Source organism: Ooceraea biroi, chromosome 9 (assembly GCF_003672135.1).
Source record: "Ooceraea biroi isolate clonal line C1 chromosome 9, Obir_v5.4, whole genome shotgun sequence".
NCBI classification, from domain to species: domain Eukaryota; kingdom Metazoa; phylum Arthropoda; class Insecta; order Hymenoptera; family Formicidae; genus Ooceraea; species Ooceraea biroi.
This window is the reverse complement of record NC_039514.1, coordinates 15,050,276-15,067,525: the sequence shown is the minus strand read 5'-3', so window position 1 is coordinate 15,067,525 and position 17,250 is coordinate 15,050,276. Positions and strand designations below refer to the sequence as shown.

At 41.0% G+C, this 17,250-nt stretch overlaps 1 protein-coding gene across 4 annotated transcripts; it reads right to left on the bottom strand.

Annotated features, from left to right (window-relative positions):
• Positions 1–51: 51 nt before the first annotated feature.
• LOC105276061 (serine/threonine-protein phosphatase 2A 56 kDa regulatory subunit gamma isoform) lies at positions 52–17,250 on the bottom strand. Of its 4 annotated transcripts, none has more exons than XM_011333394.3 (9): positions 17,153–17,250; positions 16,304–16,366; positions 7,942–8,116; positions 4,362–4,564; positions 3,539–3,933; positions 2,925–3,258; positions 2,640–2,858; positions 2,239–2,466; positions 52–2,121 (listed from the first exon to the last, which is right to left on the bottom strand). In XM_011333394.3, the coding sequence occupies exons 1-9, from the start codon at positions 17,177–17,179 to the stop codon at positions 1,972–1,974; spliced, it is 1,794 nt and encodes a 597-aa protein (XP_011331696.1). In that variant the 5' UTR covers positions 17,180–17,250; the 3' UTR covers positions 52–1,971. The 4 variants fall into 4 exon arrangements, with proteins under 4 accessions (XP_011331696.1, XP_011331697.1, XP_019886187.1 ...); XM_011333395.3 differs by lacking the exon at positions 17,153–17,250 and adding an exon at positions 16,559–17,100; XM_020030628.2 differs by lacking the exons at positions 16,304–16,366; positions 17,153–17,250 and adding an exon at positions 10,574–12,419.

Genomic DNA, 17,250 nt, shown 5'->3' with positions numbered 1-17,250 from the left:
TATCGTGTTTTATGCACGTAATACGTGTGAAAAAACTCCCACGAAAACTATGCAAGATTGATGTGATCTTTATTATATATGAAATGATCTCCCGACAATTCTAACTCTTTTTAATAACAGCATTATTATTGTTAATATTCTTATCATTATTACGATTATTCTCTCTTTCCCAGCTCTCTACCATTCGATTTAAGCTTCTGCAAAAGCGCATACATTTACATTCGCGGAGATTATTCGATGTTGTTCCGAATTGCTGCATGCGGCGTATTCTAATAAGAATTCTCATCCTTCCCCCCCCCTCCTCTCCTCTCTTTTTCTAACATAATGGTCGTTTCTAGGAAATTGCGTGATTTATTTATTTATTACCGATCTAATTCGGGAAAACGCAGGTTTCCAGAAAGATATAATTATTCAAGGCATGCCGCATGTATCAGCTACTACAGAATTACTATTATTCTATTTTCGTCGTTATATGTCCTGTCACTAAAAATAATACAGTAACTAATAATTGTAATGATATTTATATCATTAATCAATATCAATTAGTTGAAATGGCCATTTCTCTCGAGTAGGAATAATTAATAAGTAAATAATCTTTTTAAATCTATATCTCCGTAGCTTTAATCTTCTAGTATTTAATATATGTATAAGTGCTTATTATATATCTATATTCAACAAGGTATCCTCGACAATTATTAACGTAACAACCTGCTAACAGCAGCGCATGGACTAAATGTATCTTTCTTCTCTTTCGTTTCCTCTTTTTTTCTTTTTATTCATCTCCTCCCTTTTATCTCTTGGCCGCAACAGTATAATCTTTTAATTAATCTCAAGATCCATGAGAGTTAATAACGCAACACGTTATGCAAGCATTACTGAAATCCTGTGATACCGATTATATTTGGCAAAGCGACATGTAAACTCGCCGTTTAATCTTGCTGTTTGTGTCCCGTACTCTTTTTTTTGTTTGTTCCGTGAATGCATTCCACAGGCATCTAGGCACAACAGATACAAAAGTAGTACACTCAGAAGTATCCAAAGTTTTTTTTCGTAGCATTCTATTATTTTTAAAATAGCACTATCATATACATCCTAAGATGACGCACGCACCGTCGCGTGTTTTTCCCCTTATGTTCTTCATTCTGCTTCCTTTTTTTACTACAACGAGCCTGTAGTGTTAAAGCAATTACGTATATTTATGTATGTATATCATATTTATATTTATTTATTTATTTATATATATATATCATTTGCACATAAATGGAAACGTCATTCGCAAGGTGTTAACACAACAAGCTCGCATAGCGTAATAGTGTGGACAACATCGAGCATATGTCTACATTCTTCGATCACATTCTCGCACGTAACCGTATCTGTATATAAAATCTCTCGTAGAATATACCAAATCCGTTACAGTCACAGTATCTCGTTTACGTACATTATCTCGTAATTATCTCGTTTACGTACATAATCGTACTGTTGAAACGTAGCAGAAGATAACACTCCCGAAGTGCCTTTTCGGTAATGGAGATTCTACGAATAATGCGTTTAGGGCCCTGTTACTTCGCTTACTATATGCGCGGCGTTTTACAACAACGGTGATTATTACATACGTTCTCCTCTCCCTCATTATCAGCTGAAATTTTCTTGCTCTTGAAAAAAGATGAAGAGAAATAAATACAATGCGTCTCTACGAAATACGAAATTCCCTCGTGTAAGCTCCTACGAGTGCTTATGCACCGTCCCTTTGAATCGACGCTCCTTTCTCTCCATTAAGGAAAATAAATACGATATGATGTGACATTAGAAGATAACAGTACGGTATTATTGATTTCGCACAAGTGAGAGAGTCTCGTATGGGAGCCAGATCGTTTTCGGTTTTTATCGCCATTCTCTCCCTAGAAGGGAAAACTAGCTTCCGATGTTGCTACAGCAAAACAGAGGATACATGGGAAGAGGTTGCGGTAGAGACTAGCAATTATTGGGATCCGGTGGCGTGACAAGGTATTCATCGGCGCGCTTGTGGTCGGACAACGCCCGCATTGTGTACGAATCCTGCGGTAGATCGCTCTTTCTTCGTAAAAGCGGTTTCACTTTGTTCACGTTTGTCATTTTTTTCGCCTGCGTCACAAAACGTTCACATTTAAAACATCGAAATCTCAAACAACAGAAATACGGAAATGAGACGTGAAACGGACGAGATGGGAAATATATCAACGTCAATAGATCGATTCATACCTCGTTAGCTCTAGCTTCTATCTTTTCCAAAGTGAGCGGAATTTGATCTGTATCGCCATCTTCGTCGGGTGGCGAATTGTCTATATGTTGCGGCGACACGTATGATGTATTATTATTCGTTGTGCCTTTACTCATGGTGTTATAGTTCGGATGCTTCATTGCAAGCGCTTCCACGCGCATCCACGCTTCGTCACGATCTTTCATGAGCTTTCGCTCCCGCTGACGTTCCTGTTTTAAAGAAAAATGAACGTAAAAAGAATAGAATAATATGTTAATCGTAAATATGATGTTCGATCATTTAGCATTTTTGCCCAATGCTAAGTACGGTCAGTCTGGTTCAGCAATTTGTTTAATCGACACATGCGCATACTGAGAACGTAAACTATTGTCTGCAAATGTACCTGATAGTACTGCGTTGTACATTCATCGAATACTTTTTGATTCATCTCCATGAAGAGTTTCAGGGCGTTGTATATTAAACCGTGGATCGTTTTGTTCCAGTGGTTGCGGGAGTTTCTATAAAAGGCTGGATACATTATCGGTAGGATGACAGAATAATTGTCCGATATCAAGGACATTATGTACTCGTTATTCCAATAGTAGAGAGCTCTTTCGGCCACCTGAAACAACGAGCGTGCAACATGGAACGTTCAACAGGAACGAAGCGAGAACGCATAAATGTTTACCTGAAAATGCGGCGACGACACGCATTTGGCTAATTGCCTGAACAATGGATCCATCACTTTTTGAAATTCGGCTGGCTCGATGACGTCTAAGATCTCCTCGAGTTCATTCAAGAACATCACTTCTTTAGGGGAATGTGTTTTCGGCCAGAATTTCAACAAATTCCTAATCACAGGTTCCGTCAACGACGGATCTTTCTCCAGAAACTGTACGACGCAGTACGCTAGTTGCGGATGATATACGGATAATGACTTAGCTTTATGCAGGGGTAACAGAACTTTCAACAGAAACACCTTGTGCTCTTCTTTCAATGGCAGAGCAAAGCCATTAATAATACTGCAAAAAAAGTAACGTCGATGAAGTACATTTGCATCTTGCATCTTAAGCGGATCCTGGAGTCGTCTGTTTTAAACCGTGAAATTCATTCCAATGAAACTTTTTTTTCGTTGCATAAAACAACAAATCCTTTTCCACAATTACACATAAGAATGCGTGTCAATAACTTGGACCAATGAAAAGATTTATTAGAAACACTCACTTATTCCGTCGATAATGCGACTCCAGGATCTCCTTAATATTACGTTTCGTGTACTTTTATTGAACTTGATGTTATTACCTTCCTAGGATTTCGAGCAACTCCGCGATGCCATTATGGTGCTCCGTTTCGTATATAAATCGATAGAAAACATTATTTATCTGTTTCCTAATGTATGCCCTGAGTCCCAGGAATTTCCCGTAAATTCTGTGCAGAGTCGTCTTGAGGAAGTCCCTCTCTCTCGGATCCTCGGAATCAAATAACTCTAACAGCTGCAGAACAAACTTTTGATCTATGTAGCGCCTCGCTATGGACGGCTGGAAATCCTGCGACTCTAGTAGTCGCAAAAAGAATTCATAGACCAGCTGCAAGTGTGGCCAAGCCGCCTCTAACGTCGGCTCGTCCTCCTCAGGATCGAATTCTGCGCCGTTAGGATTCGATGATGGTGGTAGCGTCCGGAATAAGTTTACGGCAAACTGCAAGCATTTCATTTGTCTGAGTGACATTTCTCAAATTTTGTCTCAGCCTCAGGACAAAGAAGAGGTCAAAGACAAAGGCAAAAAATCAACCGGTTTAGATCATTCATCTACCCGTATTTTATGTGCCTTTTTCGAAAATACAAGATGACGCAAATTCCTCAAAAAAAATTGTTTGTTTTTTTATAATATCAATTTTATCATATTTCCATTTCTATTAATCGAATTCAAGATTTTTTCCTTAGTTTTTCTCGCTTTGCATTTACTGTCATATATTTTATTACACAAAATACTTATTTCAATTTGTATACGAGATTGGTTTCTTAGCACTTACACACGATTTTACATTTGTTGCATTTTTGAATAGAAAAAGAATATTCAGGAAAATCTTTACGCTCTTATGCAGAGTATATTAGAATATTGCTTACCATATTCACGGCTTCGGGATATATCGCTTCGGTAATAACATTTTTGTTTTTGGTTACATACTCGACCATCTCGTGCAGGGCAGTGCGCTTTACCTCCTTCCATTTCAAATCCGATAGTGGATCGGACTCGAAGTCGAAGAGGACGCAGCATTGTCGTAGCTTCTGTATAAAAAGCTCTTCCCGCTCGTTTCCCTGCTGTGTTTCTGAAATCAGATAGCCGATGATTAATCGCGCCGCACTGGGCAAGTTTTTACCTCCAGGAACGGAACCGATAACAATAAAAATTTGGCATGCACATCAAATTACATCCAGGCGAAGACGACCAAAATGTTTTATGTCAGCATGAATATTATTTCGTATTCACACTGTGATTTCGTATTTTTAAAAAAGTTTATTGGCGCCTCACAACAATATCACAGTCTGTTCAAAATATAAGTTTAATAATGTGCTGGATGAAATCGCCTAGAGACCGAAGCCTTGAGCTGCGACTTCGCGATTACGCTTAAAGACTCGACTCGGATTGCGACGGATCGGTATATTTAGATATGTGAAATATAATAATCGCACAAATCGACAACGCCTGGAGGTCTTTGCCTTGAGTCGCGACTCGCTCCGAACACCTAAGATGTGTAAACTTCTCGCGAATGAGACTGCCTAATTGTTAATTAATAAACTGCCTGCTGCTCGGCAACCGTAACAACGCCTAGAGACCATCGACGCCGAAGCGCGATCATTTTCCTTAATAGGATATCGGCTAGAGTATTTATATGTATGTGTATAATAAGAACAAAGAAAGAGAGCGAAAGAGAGGAAGAAAGAGATAAAAAGAAAGAGAATATATGTGCATATGAAGGTGTCAAGTAGGTTTCGTTTTTGTTGTGTTTGTCGTGCACGACTATTTGAGCTCTATACGTAACAAACAGTTACATTACAAGTAGTAATACATTAATCGCACCGTGTTGCTTTAATCATATTAGTCTATATGAATATTGATGTACGAATATGACGTGAACACATCCTGTTTGCGTTACTTATTCCTCTTTCATTATTTTGCGGGCGCAACCGGGCGTCTATTCTTCTGATATATGACACATCTTTTGATATGTACACATTAATTTTAGGAATTAAACTGCTAAATATAAGGTTTTTAAATTTGACAGTTACAAGCAAGACTAATTTAAGCGACAGAGAATAATTTTACCAATTAGGAGAGGCTGCAGAGGTTGATAGTGTAGCGCAAACGTCACTGAGTAAGCCTTGCTTGACTCCTGCGGTAATACTGTCGCCAAAGCAAGACCCTGATGAAAGCTTGGACTTTTGGGTAGAGCACCGCCCAGAGATGGGCTAATTCCACCAACATGAACCATCGCCACGATGATATGTGCAGAGTCGCGTTGTAACTTTAACACTTGCACACCCTTCGCTCACTGACGAATCTTCTCTAACACTTGGAATTAAGCGGCACGTTCCATTTCAGTACTTTTTTGCAACATTCGTTCACACTTTGGTTTCGCCAGGAATGATCTAGTTTTGATGTTAAACTTGAGACATAGAGATTCTCTCTGTCTGTATGATTTTTTTCTTCAATCTTCAAGACAATATTATCGGGCCAGTTAAAAACCTCAGTTCAAGCAGTTCAATAAATTGCAATTTATGATTGTATTTATAATCCACCGATGAAATACAACTTTATACTTAAAGTCGTGATGTTTGCCAGCCTTCGACAAATCGCGCCCGTCACTTTTACCAGCTCTTCCCACGTTATTTTCCGCACTGTTCGCGAAGGAAACGTATGCGTTTTGCTAAGCCATGCAGAAACGTAACTGTACTTTGATGTAAATCAACGTGGATTCTCTACTGCGAAACTATTTTCGCGCGGAGTGATATTACGCGTCAGCACATACAATATTATTCGGAAGGATCTTACATACAAATGTTCAAACTGACGTACAAATTAAATTTTGCACGATACGTTGTAATTTTCCATCGCTGAATTTTACGAACCAAATCAATTTCCATCAAGCGTTTATAACATTTTTCGCGAAATTCATTACTCGGAAACGGCAATGCTCTTTCCCCGAATCAACGTGTCCTTTGTATCATAAAGCCCTTCAAGCTTCTTGAGCATCAATCACATCCGCTCTTAATTGAATTCTCTCACTAGCTCGCAGTAACAACGAACACTTTGCTCATCAGCATTGGCTCGCCGCTAATCCTTGACGTTGTTTAACGCCCGCAACAATCTGTTGCTTCGTCCACCGTCAATCGATCGGCCAGAAGAAGGCAAGGCTCTTCTCTTGTCGGGGTGTTCGCGCCGCGAAGCCACCCCCGCGAAACACGGGCGAGCACTAGCGGCACGTACTTGCAGGTCCCCGGAACCTGGTAACCGCGTTCGCGAGGGGCGGGAGGTGAAGCGCGATGAGGGGAGGTAGCGAAAGGGGCGGGATTCGCCTAAGTGGCAATGGGGTCGATGAACTCGCGAGTTCTCGCCGGGATCCCGCGGGTCATCCTCCTCGATCGGTCACGGGGTCGATACACCCTCTACCGAGGTTCCGTACAGGTAAAGCCGCGGCCAGGTGGAGCTCCCGCGAGGGTGCCGCGCGCGGTGTCGGCTGCTGGGAACGGCCAGAGAGAATCGGAAAGAGACGCCGAAACGTCGGCGGGGACGACGCGCGACTGTTTACGTTGGGAAAACTGGGGAACCGCGGGATCCGGGCGCCTGCGCGACCCCCGTCGCACGCAATCGATAGACTCTGACGTAGGCGGTACTCTCGCAACCTCGATTGACCGGCATCATGTTGGAAAAGGGCAAGAGAGGACCGATTTGCCGTCCTCTTTTTCTTTCTTCTCTTTTCTCCTTTTCCTTTTTGTTCTCGTTCTCGCGACTCTTGTCTATTTCTCTGCTGTTTGTTTGCATGTAACGTGGGCGTCCGCTGATTTGCTTTTTCGAATCTTAGTCTGATATAATTGTCTAATCGTGGCGCAATATAGAATAGTTTCTTGTATAATGATTCCTTTACGTTGTTATTGATTTTATATCCTGAGCTAAGTATGGAAATTGCAAAACAAGTATAATGTAAATAAATAAATGTCACGTAAATAGATATATTACGCGACACACGTAAATTTTCTTCTCATTTTAATTAAAACTTGAATTACCAACGAGCAAGAGATGCCTAGACTTATTCCATTATGTCTAATGGTCACGTTTTACATTAAGCGAAATAGAGGTAATCTTATTTTTATTTTTCAAATGAGAAAATCTTATTTTTATTTGCAAAGAGTTTAACCCAAAATTTGGCGAGAGAAATAATTTAAAATAAACTTTGATTTATTAAAATATTATAATAAGAAAAAAATATTATCTTTTATCTTGCGAATAAGCAACAAATTTATGGCAGTATATAAAACGCTAAATATAGATATACTATTACTACATTAATCTCAACATGAGATACTTTAAATGTAAATAAGAAATTACGATATTTATGCACGATGGAAAATAGAGACGTATATCTTACAGGATACATTGCCAAGTTTAGGGTTAACGCGCACGTTTCGTTATATGCAAATGACTCACCACACAGCAAAGGCAATTTCTGCAGTTCCCGATTTTTTGATATATTAAACCTCGAGCTGCTCTGTCGTTTATCCTTCTTAATTACAGGTCCACCAGGTTGATACTTGATCTTATTGATGAGCGTAGGCGGAGGCGGTGCATTGCCCACCGGAGGTCCTCCGGTCATCTTGTTTGCCTGCGGACGATTAAAAAGATACGTTAAAAATAGAATGTTGAACCTGTAAATAATTAGAATGGACAAATGTTGCAGTAACAGTGATTTAATCAACGATTGCTCATCTTCCCATTCGTACTCATGCTCGTGCCGGCCGCAGGTGATCGATCGACCACAAACAATCGCACGCCGATCAGATTAATATTACATAAGTGGAACGCGAGGGAGGTAACGTCGGTCTCTACATCATATCTACGTCATGATCTATACGACACGATGCATCCAAAACACTGCACGTACATACGTAATCTCTTTAATTAATTTTCACCATCATTAAAACCATGGAACCGCAAAGTGTTCGTAAATTCACTTATTCGCAAACGAGTGTACTTTGTTGGCATCATATTGCGTACGATAATAAGTAGTATATGTGCGAGCTAGATAGGACAATAAAGCACAATAAAAAAAGATATAAAAAGCGCATTGCGTGTCTGCAGATTGCGAATATAAATAGATGTAATTATGATCTACTGAACTATTGCGGAATTATCGTCGCTCGCCTGAGTTCTCAGTGTATCTTCAGGAGGATATGTGCGTGCAAACACGTATGCTCAATAAACAAAGTCGGCGGTACTATACATTTTGTAATGACAATCAGTATTTATTGCCCTTACTGAGAGAGCTTAAAAAGCTCGTAAAAGGTCTCATAAGCGAGCAATGTGAAAAAGTTGCTTCGCGAAGTTGCAACGAAAGATCTAATAAATTCGTCTCAAGCCACATCTTGCGTCTTGAAACATTTAAAAAGTTATTATCCAAGAAACAATAAAGTTGTGTATTATATCCAAAAATAATTTTTCCAAACCAATATGTGTTAGATTAAAATATTAAAATATATTAAAATAACAGAAAGATATACGTGTATGTTGCAACATTCTCACAGAGAAAATATTTTTCAGAATTATTTAATATAATATTAAATTTATTTCGCAGTAATGATAACGATCATTATGAAACATATTTGCTTTGAATCAAGATAAATAACACGATTCTTATTGTAATCACTTTCAGTAATTAATGTGCTCATAAACTGTTATTTTCGTAGCGTATTGTACTTGAAGCAACTTTTGCCGATTGATTAACTTCGAACAAATAATGGCCTATAAATGCTTTTACATGAGAAGATGTTGATCGGTATTGAAGTTCACGGTCAGAGATTACAAGCTATTACAGCTCTTGTTCTAACAAAAAGTTTTGCACGACAGACTGAAAGACATGTAAAATGCATTTCACCTTTTATCTTCCTAACGGCATTTTTCCTTTTCATCAAAGGCCATTTCATTTTTTTGAATGAAGAATGCAATTTGTAATTGAGGGTAATTATGTGCAAGGTCCCATTTGATATAGAACTATTATTTCCATTTTCAACGGAACTAGTCGTGTTCCAATTTGAGTTGGAACCAATCAAATTTGTTTACTTTGTTAAATTGCTACTACTCTCGCTTATAAATAAATAAGATAAACAAATAAAATAAATTTAGTGTTTATAAATATAAGATGAACAAAATACTACAAACTACAATTTCGCACTCGGTATTATATATATATAATATTATAATGTAAAAATATATAATAAATATATTTTTTTATCACATAATATTATATATAATATAGAATGCGAAATAAAAATATTAAAAGAGAAAATTTAGAAAATAAAAAGATATATGAAAAAATAATGATCAAATGGGGTACAGTTAAAACATGTAATTAGAGATCGAATTTTATAAATTCAACTTTTAAATCAATTTTTTAATTCAATTTGTCAATCTACGAACGAGAGTTGCTATAAGTTAAAGAGCCATCGACCTTTGCTTCAATAAGCTTACTGACAGCATCATGATATTGATATTTTATAACTGGAGTCTATTAAGTTATAAGATATTTCATAGTTTAAACTAGTATTTACATCATGCTTCTCAACAGGACTACAAGTATATAATCAATACATGCCAGATTGATTATATGCATTTATCTATAAATATTGCTACTTTGTACAATGACAAAACTATTACACACTAAGAAGTTTGTTATATCTTAAATTATCATATCGATTACATCTGATATACACCAATAAATGTATATCGGTAAAGGTTCTGCAATTCAATTATCGCACGCTAAACAAAGACAAATAAAAGCACACGAGCGCACTTTATCTTACCAAAAGAAATCAATGATAGCATTCAGAAACCTTACATCCAATAAAAAAACCCTAGAAAATATGCATAGTTACCATGTAAAGAAGATAATCATTTCATTTAATGTATATTGATGTGTACTCGAATATATCTCGAAAGAAAGTTCACAGAAAACTTTAAAATTAAAAAAAAAATTCATGCATATCAGCAAACACATGAAAGATCTTAGTTTGTTAAATCGACAAGCGAACACATCGTTGGGAGTCCTGCTCCATGAGAAACCTGCCTTCTTCTTGAACACATTCCCGAAGGCGAGTCCGCTGAACGTTTGCATTTTGCTCTGCATTCCAGTTTAGGAACTCCGAAACAACGATCGGCCCGGAAAGGAAAATCACTATCGACACATCGCGACAGGTCGCCGCAGGAGGAACGGTCTCGCGGCGTCGCGGTGCAACATGATTCTCGCATTCGCGAACCTCCCTTCTCACGGGACGATGAGAATAATCTCAATCGCACAACCACCAAACAACCAATCCACCTCGCGGACTATCGGGAATATCTGTTTTCCTCCCGCCAGCAACCGAGAGTACATCCCCGAATGCATGCCTAAGAATACTCCGCGCGAAGTGTCCCACGAAAGGGCCGGCACTTCTCTTCCAAATCCCAAGTACAGAATTGATCTTCTCCACGACGTAGCAGACGTATCAGCGCGAAATCTCGCGGAAAGATTTTATCTCTGAGAAAGATGCGACATCAGACTACGCGTCATTTGTGGCACGTTCAGTACTATCGACTTTTCCAGTTATAATTCTATTCGATTTCATTTTAATTAGGCTGATGAACCATAATCGCATTCACTCTTTGTATTTGTGTTTTCGCGTTCGAGGCAAGTGTAAGGTAACGGTTATTGCAAAATCCTGTGCTCGGCCATTGACGAGGTAAACCATGTCAGCGATTAATGACGAGTGCACGTGTCACATTCGATCTATTTACAATAGGCCCCGACGGTTCTCTAGCAACTACTTTGCGCGCGAAAAGGCGGACGTGCGTACAAAAATAAATCGGCGGAACGAAGTGTCTGGGGACGAAGTAGGCTCCGTCTTATCCAAGATTAGGAAAAACCGACGCAGCCTCTACACCGGATCCGACACCTTGCGAATATTTTAGTCGACAATCGAAAGTGACGAGAGAGTAAATATTGTCTTTGCCTCGTTGGTCGTCTCACGCGATGTTTTGTAACTCAATATTTCCGAGTACCGATCTTGAGGAGAAGCTTGACGTGACATAATTTAAGGCCGGTACCGATAACGTATTCATTCGCCATGGAGTTTAATTTTTTCAAGTACTTATATTTTCTCTTGATCTAATTTCTACTATTATTAATTGAATTTCAGAGAAAATATCATGTCATATGAATATATTATGCCGTTTAATCAAGATTGTAATCTCGCATAATTAGTTTTTTATTTTATGTTTCAATCTTACTAATCTCAAGATATAAACGTGAGATTACACCTGCTCTAATTACAAACAAAAACTCGTATATTCCAAAAAATGGATAACTCTCGCAACGATTACATACGATAAAAAACATGTCTTTTTATGAATTGAGCTTTATTTATCTCATACATAAGACATTGATCAACTTTGACTGATTACTATCTATTAAACGGAGAAAGAGATCGCGATTCGCCAAAGACGGGCCGACGGGTTTTCTCGAGGAACTCGGGAGAATTCGCGGCATCCCCGCGAGGGGATATAAATATTCTCCACGCGGCTGTCCACCGCGGAATATTCTCGTGGGCTGATTCTAGTCGGCGGACAAAGGCGCGCGCGACGCTGCACTCGGGATTGCACTACTCGCGATGCACAGTACAGAAGAAGAAACGTCACCTCTCCGTCCTCCGGTTTCTATTCGAAAGATTCCACGCGACACTGTTTTCTCTCGCGCGTGCGAGAGAGTTTCTCCGGGCGAGAATGTCGCCCGTCGCGATGCTAATGAGCGAGAAAAACGAAGGCAAGAAGGAGAAAAGAAAAAAAAGAGAAAAGAAAATGGAGGAAAATACGCGAGACGTCGCGCGACGATGAAAGAAAACGCGAAACGACAGCGTCGCCGACGTCGTGACGCCTGAAATCGTCCGAGAGGCGCTTCGCGGAGACGGAGACGGCAACGGCGACGGCGACGAGAGCGCACTGCCAGAAGCGAGCGGCGAGCGTGCACTCGTGACCGAGAATCGCAGCAGCCAGCCACTTGCGACACTCTTCGTGTACACACACCGCAAGTTTTGGCGAGCGCGATCGGCTCTCGCGGCATGCCACCGTCGCCGCCGCCCGATCGACGCCGATCGTTCAAGGCCGCCACGTACGACCTTAACCCTCACGCCAATTACGAGGAATTACGTTTCATTTCTCACGGTACACACGCGCATACGTATATCACGTACATGCGTGTGTTCACGCACACAGCCGATTGCGGCTTTTCCTCCGTTGAAGTTTTCACGCCATCGATTTGAACGTCTTAGCTACGGGTCTGATTGCGTAGCGGTATCCCTGTGCGACGAGCCTCTCCGCAGACTTGTGCGTAAACGACGTAATATCGCGATCACAGTCTGGTGCTTTCCACTATACATTTACGTTTAGAATAAAGTTACGGCTCAAAATAAGTCTTAAAATTAATTCAATTAATAAGTTTGAAAAAACCATAACGACGTAATAAGAAGACAAATATTTTAATAATTAATAGTCATAATCTTGTGTGATATATCTTAAAACAGGGAACACTACGCACAGTCCCACATCACATCAAACGAAGAACGTTGCCATGGCATATAAATAATGTACGTGGCTTTCAACGCGAGAACAACAAGTGAGCCACTATAGTAGTGGCGTATCGTTCAAAAGATGACATAGACGGAACTATAGTGGCGTATAGTAGCTAAAAGATTGTTTTCATCGATCAAGCGTTTCGAGAAATTCCAAGTATGTTTCGCGAATTCCACGCGACTTCAGACATTCTCTGCATTCTTCATCCTTCCACGCGCCTGTCGATCCTCTTTCGCCTCGAGGTCTCACTGTTTATGAAAAAAGGAGATTCTAACTTCGCGCGAGTATCACCTGGACCCGCTGCTCGAGCCGCCGAATAAGCGGCCCGACGCGACACAGAACCTGGAATGCACCATTGCCTATTATTAGCGCACTTTCTATTTACACGTCGCTCGAAATAGAGAGAGAGAGAAAGAAAAAGAGGCGCCGTGTTCTCTATCGCACGGTTGGTTTTACCGGGTGAACGGAACGATCGAGATTTTTGCGTCATCCCATTAATTCGGAGTGCTGCACCTGCCACTAGATCTGCGATCCATTAAAAATAAACATGGACATAAGTGAGAGAAGTCACGTGCTCTCGATCATCATCATGTTCGATTATTACGAATTCCGATCGAAGCTTCGTTAATGCGACGCAATATCTCGAAACGGAGGTCTTATCATGCACCTACGAATCTCGACTTTTCCTCGACTTTTAATACCCAATTGTCCAATAGCTTTCGAGCGACAAGCGGTCAGATACTTCGCCGTGTAATTAACAATCTGAAAAGGTATCCTTGAATAACAAGCAAGCGTGCTTGAACGATGGAAATGATGAACGTAAATCGAGGCGGCAGCCTTGTTCGTTCGTGTGCGTTTATCAGTCCAGTTTTGTTTTTCTTTCCTTTTTTTTCTTTTTATGAAGTGCCGGCGCTTACACGTGGCGCGCAAATTGCATCACTTCGAGCGAGCATACAAATTGCAATTTCCACTCGAGCGCATCGCGACTACGCCGTAAGCTGTCACGATTTCGCGCGATACCTATTTCAGAAGCATGTGCGACGTCTCGCACGTATGCGTCGCGTCACGCGCCCAGCCGTCGACAGGTAGACCGCCGATATCACCAGTCGGACATGCGTGCTACATCGCTGGATGCGCCATTGATAGATCGATCTCGCGTAACTCTCGCACATGCAAGATCGTGCACGAGCCTTACACAGTTTGTGTACACAATGTTTTCGCGCACGTCTTGCATGATTAATTGAAGTTTGACACGCGGATCGCGCGATCACGCGGCGTAAAAGTATAATTACGTATCTATAATAATAACGCGGGCCACGACATATGCAACGTGCGTGCGAGCGCGGAGCATTTGGCGCGGAATCAATGCTGGTTTTGTCATTGATGTCTTCTTGCGATCATCGATTAACGAAACAAAATGGGGAAGAATTGATCGAGCGATTCCATTTCTTCCAATTATTTAAAATCTCTGAAAATACTTGTTAGCTGTTTCTTTTGAAATGTTCTCTAAAATTGTTTTATATATCGATCCATCAGATCGATATATATATATATAAACAGAAACGCTGTTATTTTTATAATTATATTGGTTTTCCTATTAAAATAACAAGAACGAGACATCAAGAGATCATAAAATCAGATGTTCCAATTTCAAATCACCTGTTCTAATCATTGTTTAATTGAGCAAGAAGAATCCCTATGTAATATGAAACACACACGTACAATATCACGTTATTGCGTGCAAAATTAAAGGTCAATATCGATCGTATATCTGCGAGATGTGTAAAATTATTGTGTGGTATTCGCATTAGCAGGCACGAGTATATCGTAAAAAAATATATTGTATGACGTTTCATTACGGGCGTTTGACGTCTCAAGTGCGCCATCTGGCACCGTACGTTTGAACTCTGACAGACAACTATCGTTCCTCGATTGTTGCTCGACGAGTAACGTTCGCGGTCCGATCGCTCATTGAACGATATCAATCGCGAATGCTTTTTTGATATAAGGACAGGTGCTGCAACACGTTTTTAGCTTGCTGCTAAAAATATATTTATCGCTCGATAGTTTGAAATTATGGTAAGAGACGATAAAAGAGAATGCGACAAGTATCATTGCTATTTTAGAAAGTAGTTTATGGATGGAATCCATATGTACGAATTTTGTGTAACAGAAAAAAGGAAGGCTCAGCTGGATCTTTCTTTATATAATAACCCAGTAAAACAATTTGTTAGCAGGACAGATTGGAGACAGATCTGCCGACAGGTCTACAGACTGTGTCCACATTCAGCTTATAATCTGCTAGCAGCACCTGTCGTATTTCTGCCAGCAAGCTGCTGACCGAGCCTGTAGCAGATACTACATAAAATCTGCCCTTACAGATTTGGCTATCTGGGACCTTCCTCGTATCATAAAATTTCTTGACAAGCATTGAAAAAAGAGATCACTTTTCTGGTTTAGCTTAACGTTTCTAGCAACGATAATTAATAAACAAAAGAATGGTGCATCGCTCTAAGTATTAAGAAATAACAACACAGCTATTAATTGATCAAATAAATGATGCTAACAAGATGTAACACTTAAATCTAACTAGCTTTCTGTCAGTGTATTTCAACTGTAGTATATGAGAAGATTCTTACACAGTATTTGCAAAACTTTGAGGTAAAATACAACATACAGCTTATTTGTTTATAATGGCATGACAAAAGTTATATAACTTCAAGAAGTTAGATTTAGTTACAAGTACTGCATTAATTATGCAAGCATGACATACGACGTAATCCATAATTATGTTTTCTATAAAAATGTGTATGTAAATGGATGTGTATATAAATGCACACTTTTTAAAATTATATAAATATGTCTAGTGCCGTCACATGCTCATATGTGTGCATATTTCACTGCAAAAGCAGACATAGAACAAGCAAAGATATGAGAATACAACAGGATGTAAAATCGACCGTGCAGGATTAATCTGTCAGCGAGAAATTTGCTAAGACATTTCTGCTAGACGGAGAGGCAGACATTCTATTAGCCAAAACAGGACTAAAATTTTGCTGTATAACGGTACAAAGGTACGAGCTCCGTAGTACATGGAGCTCGTGGATACCAACAATCAGCGATGACAGAAATCTTAGGGACGGGAGCGGTAGGGGTAGTGGCCAAGCCAGATGTGGCGACAATATAACCTCACCTCGTCAACGGTGTCGACGTCCTTGCCGTTCTTCGTCTTGTCCTTGCCGCTCTTTGCCGTCTCCTGGAACAGAAGCGAAATGAGTATCGAGGCACTGTGCAAGACGCGCGTAGAGAGAGCCGCGCTTTCGCGCTCGCACTCGCGATATTGACGCGTGGAACAACGAACGACAGACAGGCAGGCAGGCAGGAGAGCGTCAGTGAAATGCACGAGGCGAGAGGAGAAAAGCACACGGAGAAGAGAGACGTATACTACCATTGCGCTTGTTCCGTGCACGCGGCCGAGTTAGCAGCAGCGCGCGTCGTCGTAGTAACTGTCGTCGACGTCGTCGTTGTCGCCGTTGTCGTCGTCAGCGACGTGCAGCGTTCACGAGATGACCGGACGAGCCGAGCACGGGGTCGGGCCGATCGCACAACGCGCGCGGCGATTGATGCGCCGGTCAGTCGACGGCGACGGGAACCGAAGTGACGTCGAGCGAGCAGAGGGCGGCCTTGCGCGTGAATCGGGATCGGGTCAAGAAACCGGAGTCACGCTACATCCTCGGATGGCCTGAGGAGAGGTTCGCCCGTCGGGGTTGTCCCCCCAATCGCTCTCCGTTGCGTTCGCATACGCGCGCGCGTGCGACGGTCCTTTCTCCCCGACGCCTTCGGTCTCGCTTTTTCTCGCGCGCGCAACAAGACACCGCTACCTCTGTCTCTCTCTTCCTCTCTCGGTCTTTCCGTTTTCCTCTCCGTCTCGCACACCACCACCACCGAATTAGTCGAGCTATGAGCGCGCGCAGCCAGATAAACGATCACACAACGGCGGCGACGGCGATGACGTGACGACGAACTATCGTGGCGGACGTACCTTGTCCTTTTTCGACCGGTTCGGCATTTTGTCGGCGATATCGGGAACGCACGATCGAATCGGATACACGCCCGCGAGCACAGCCTCGGTCAGTTGCG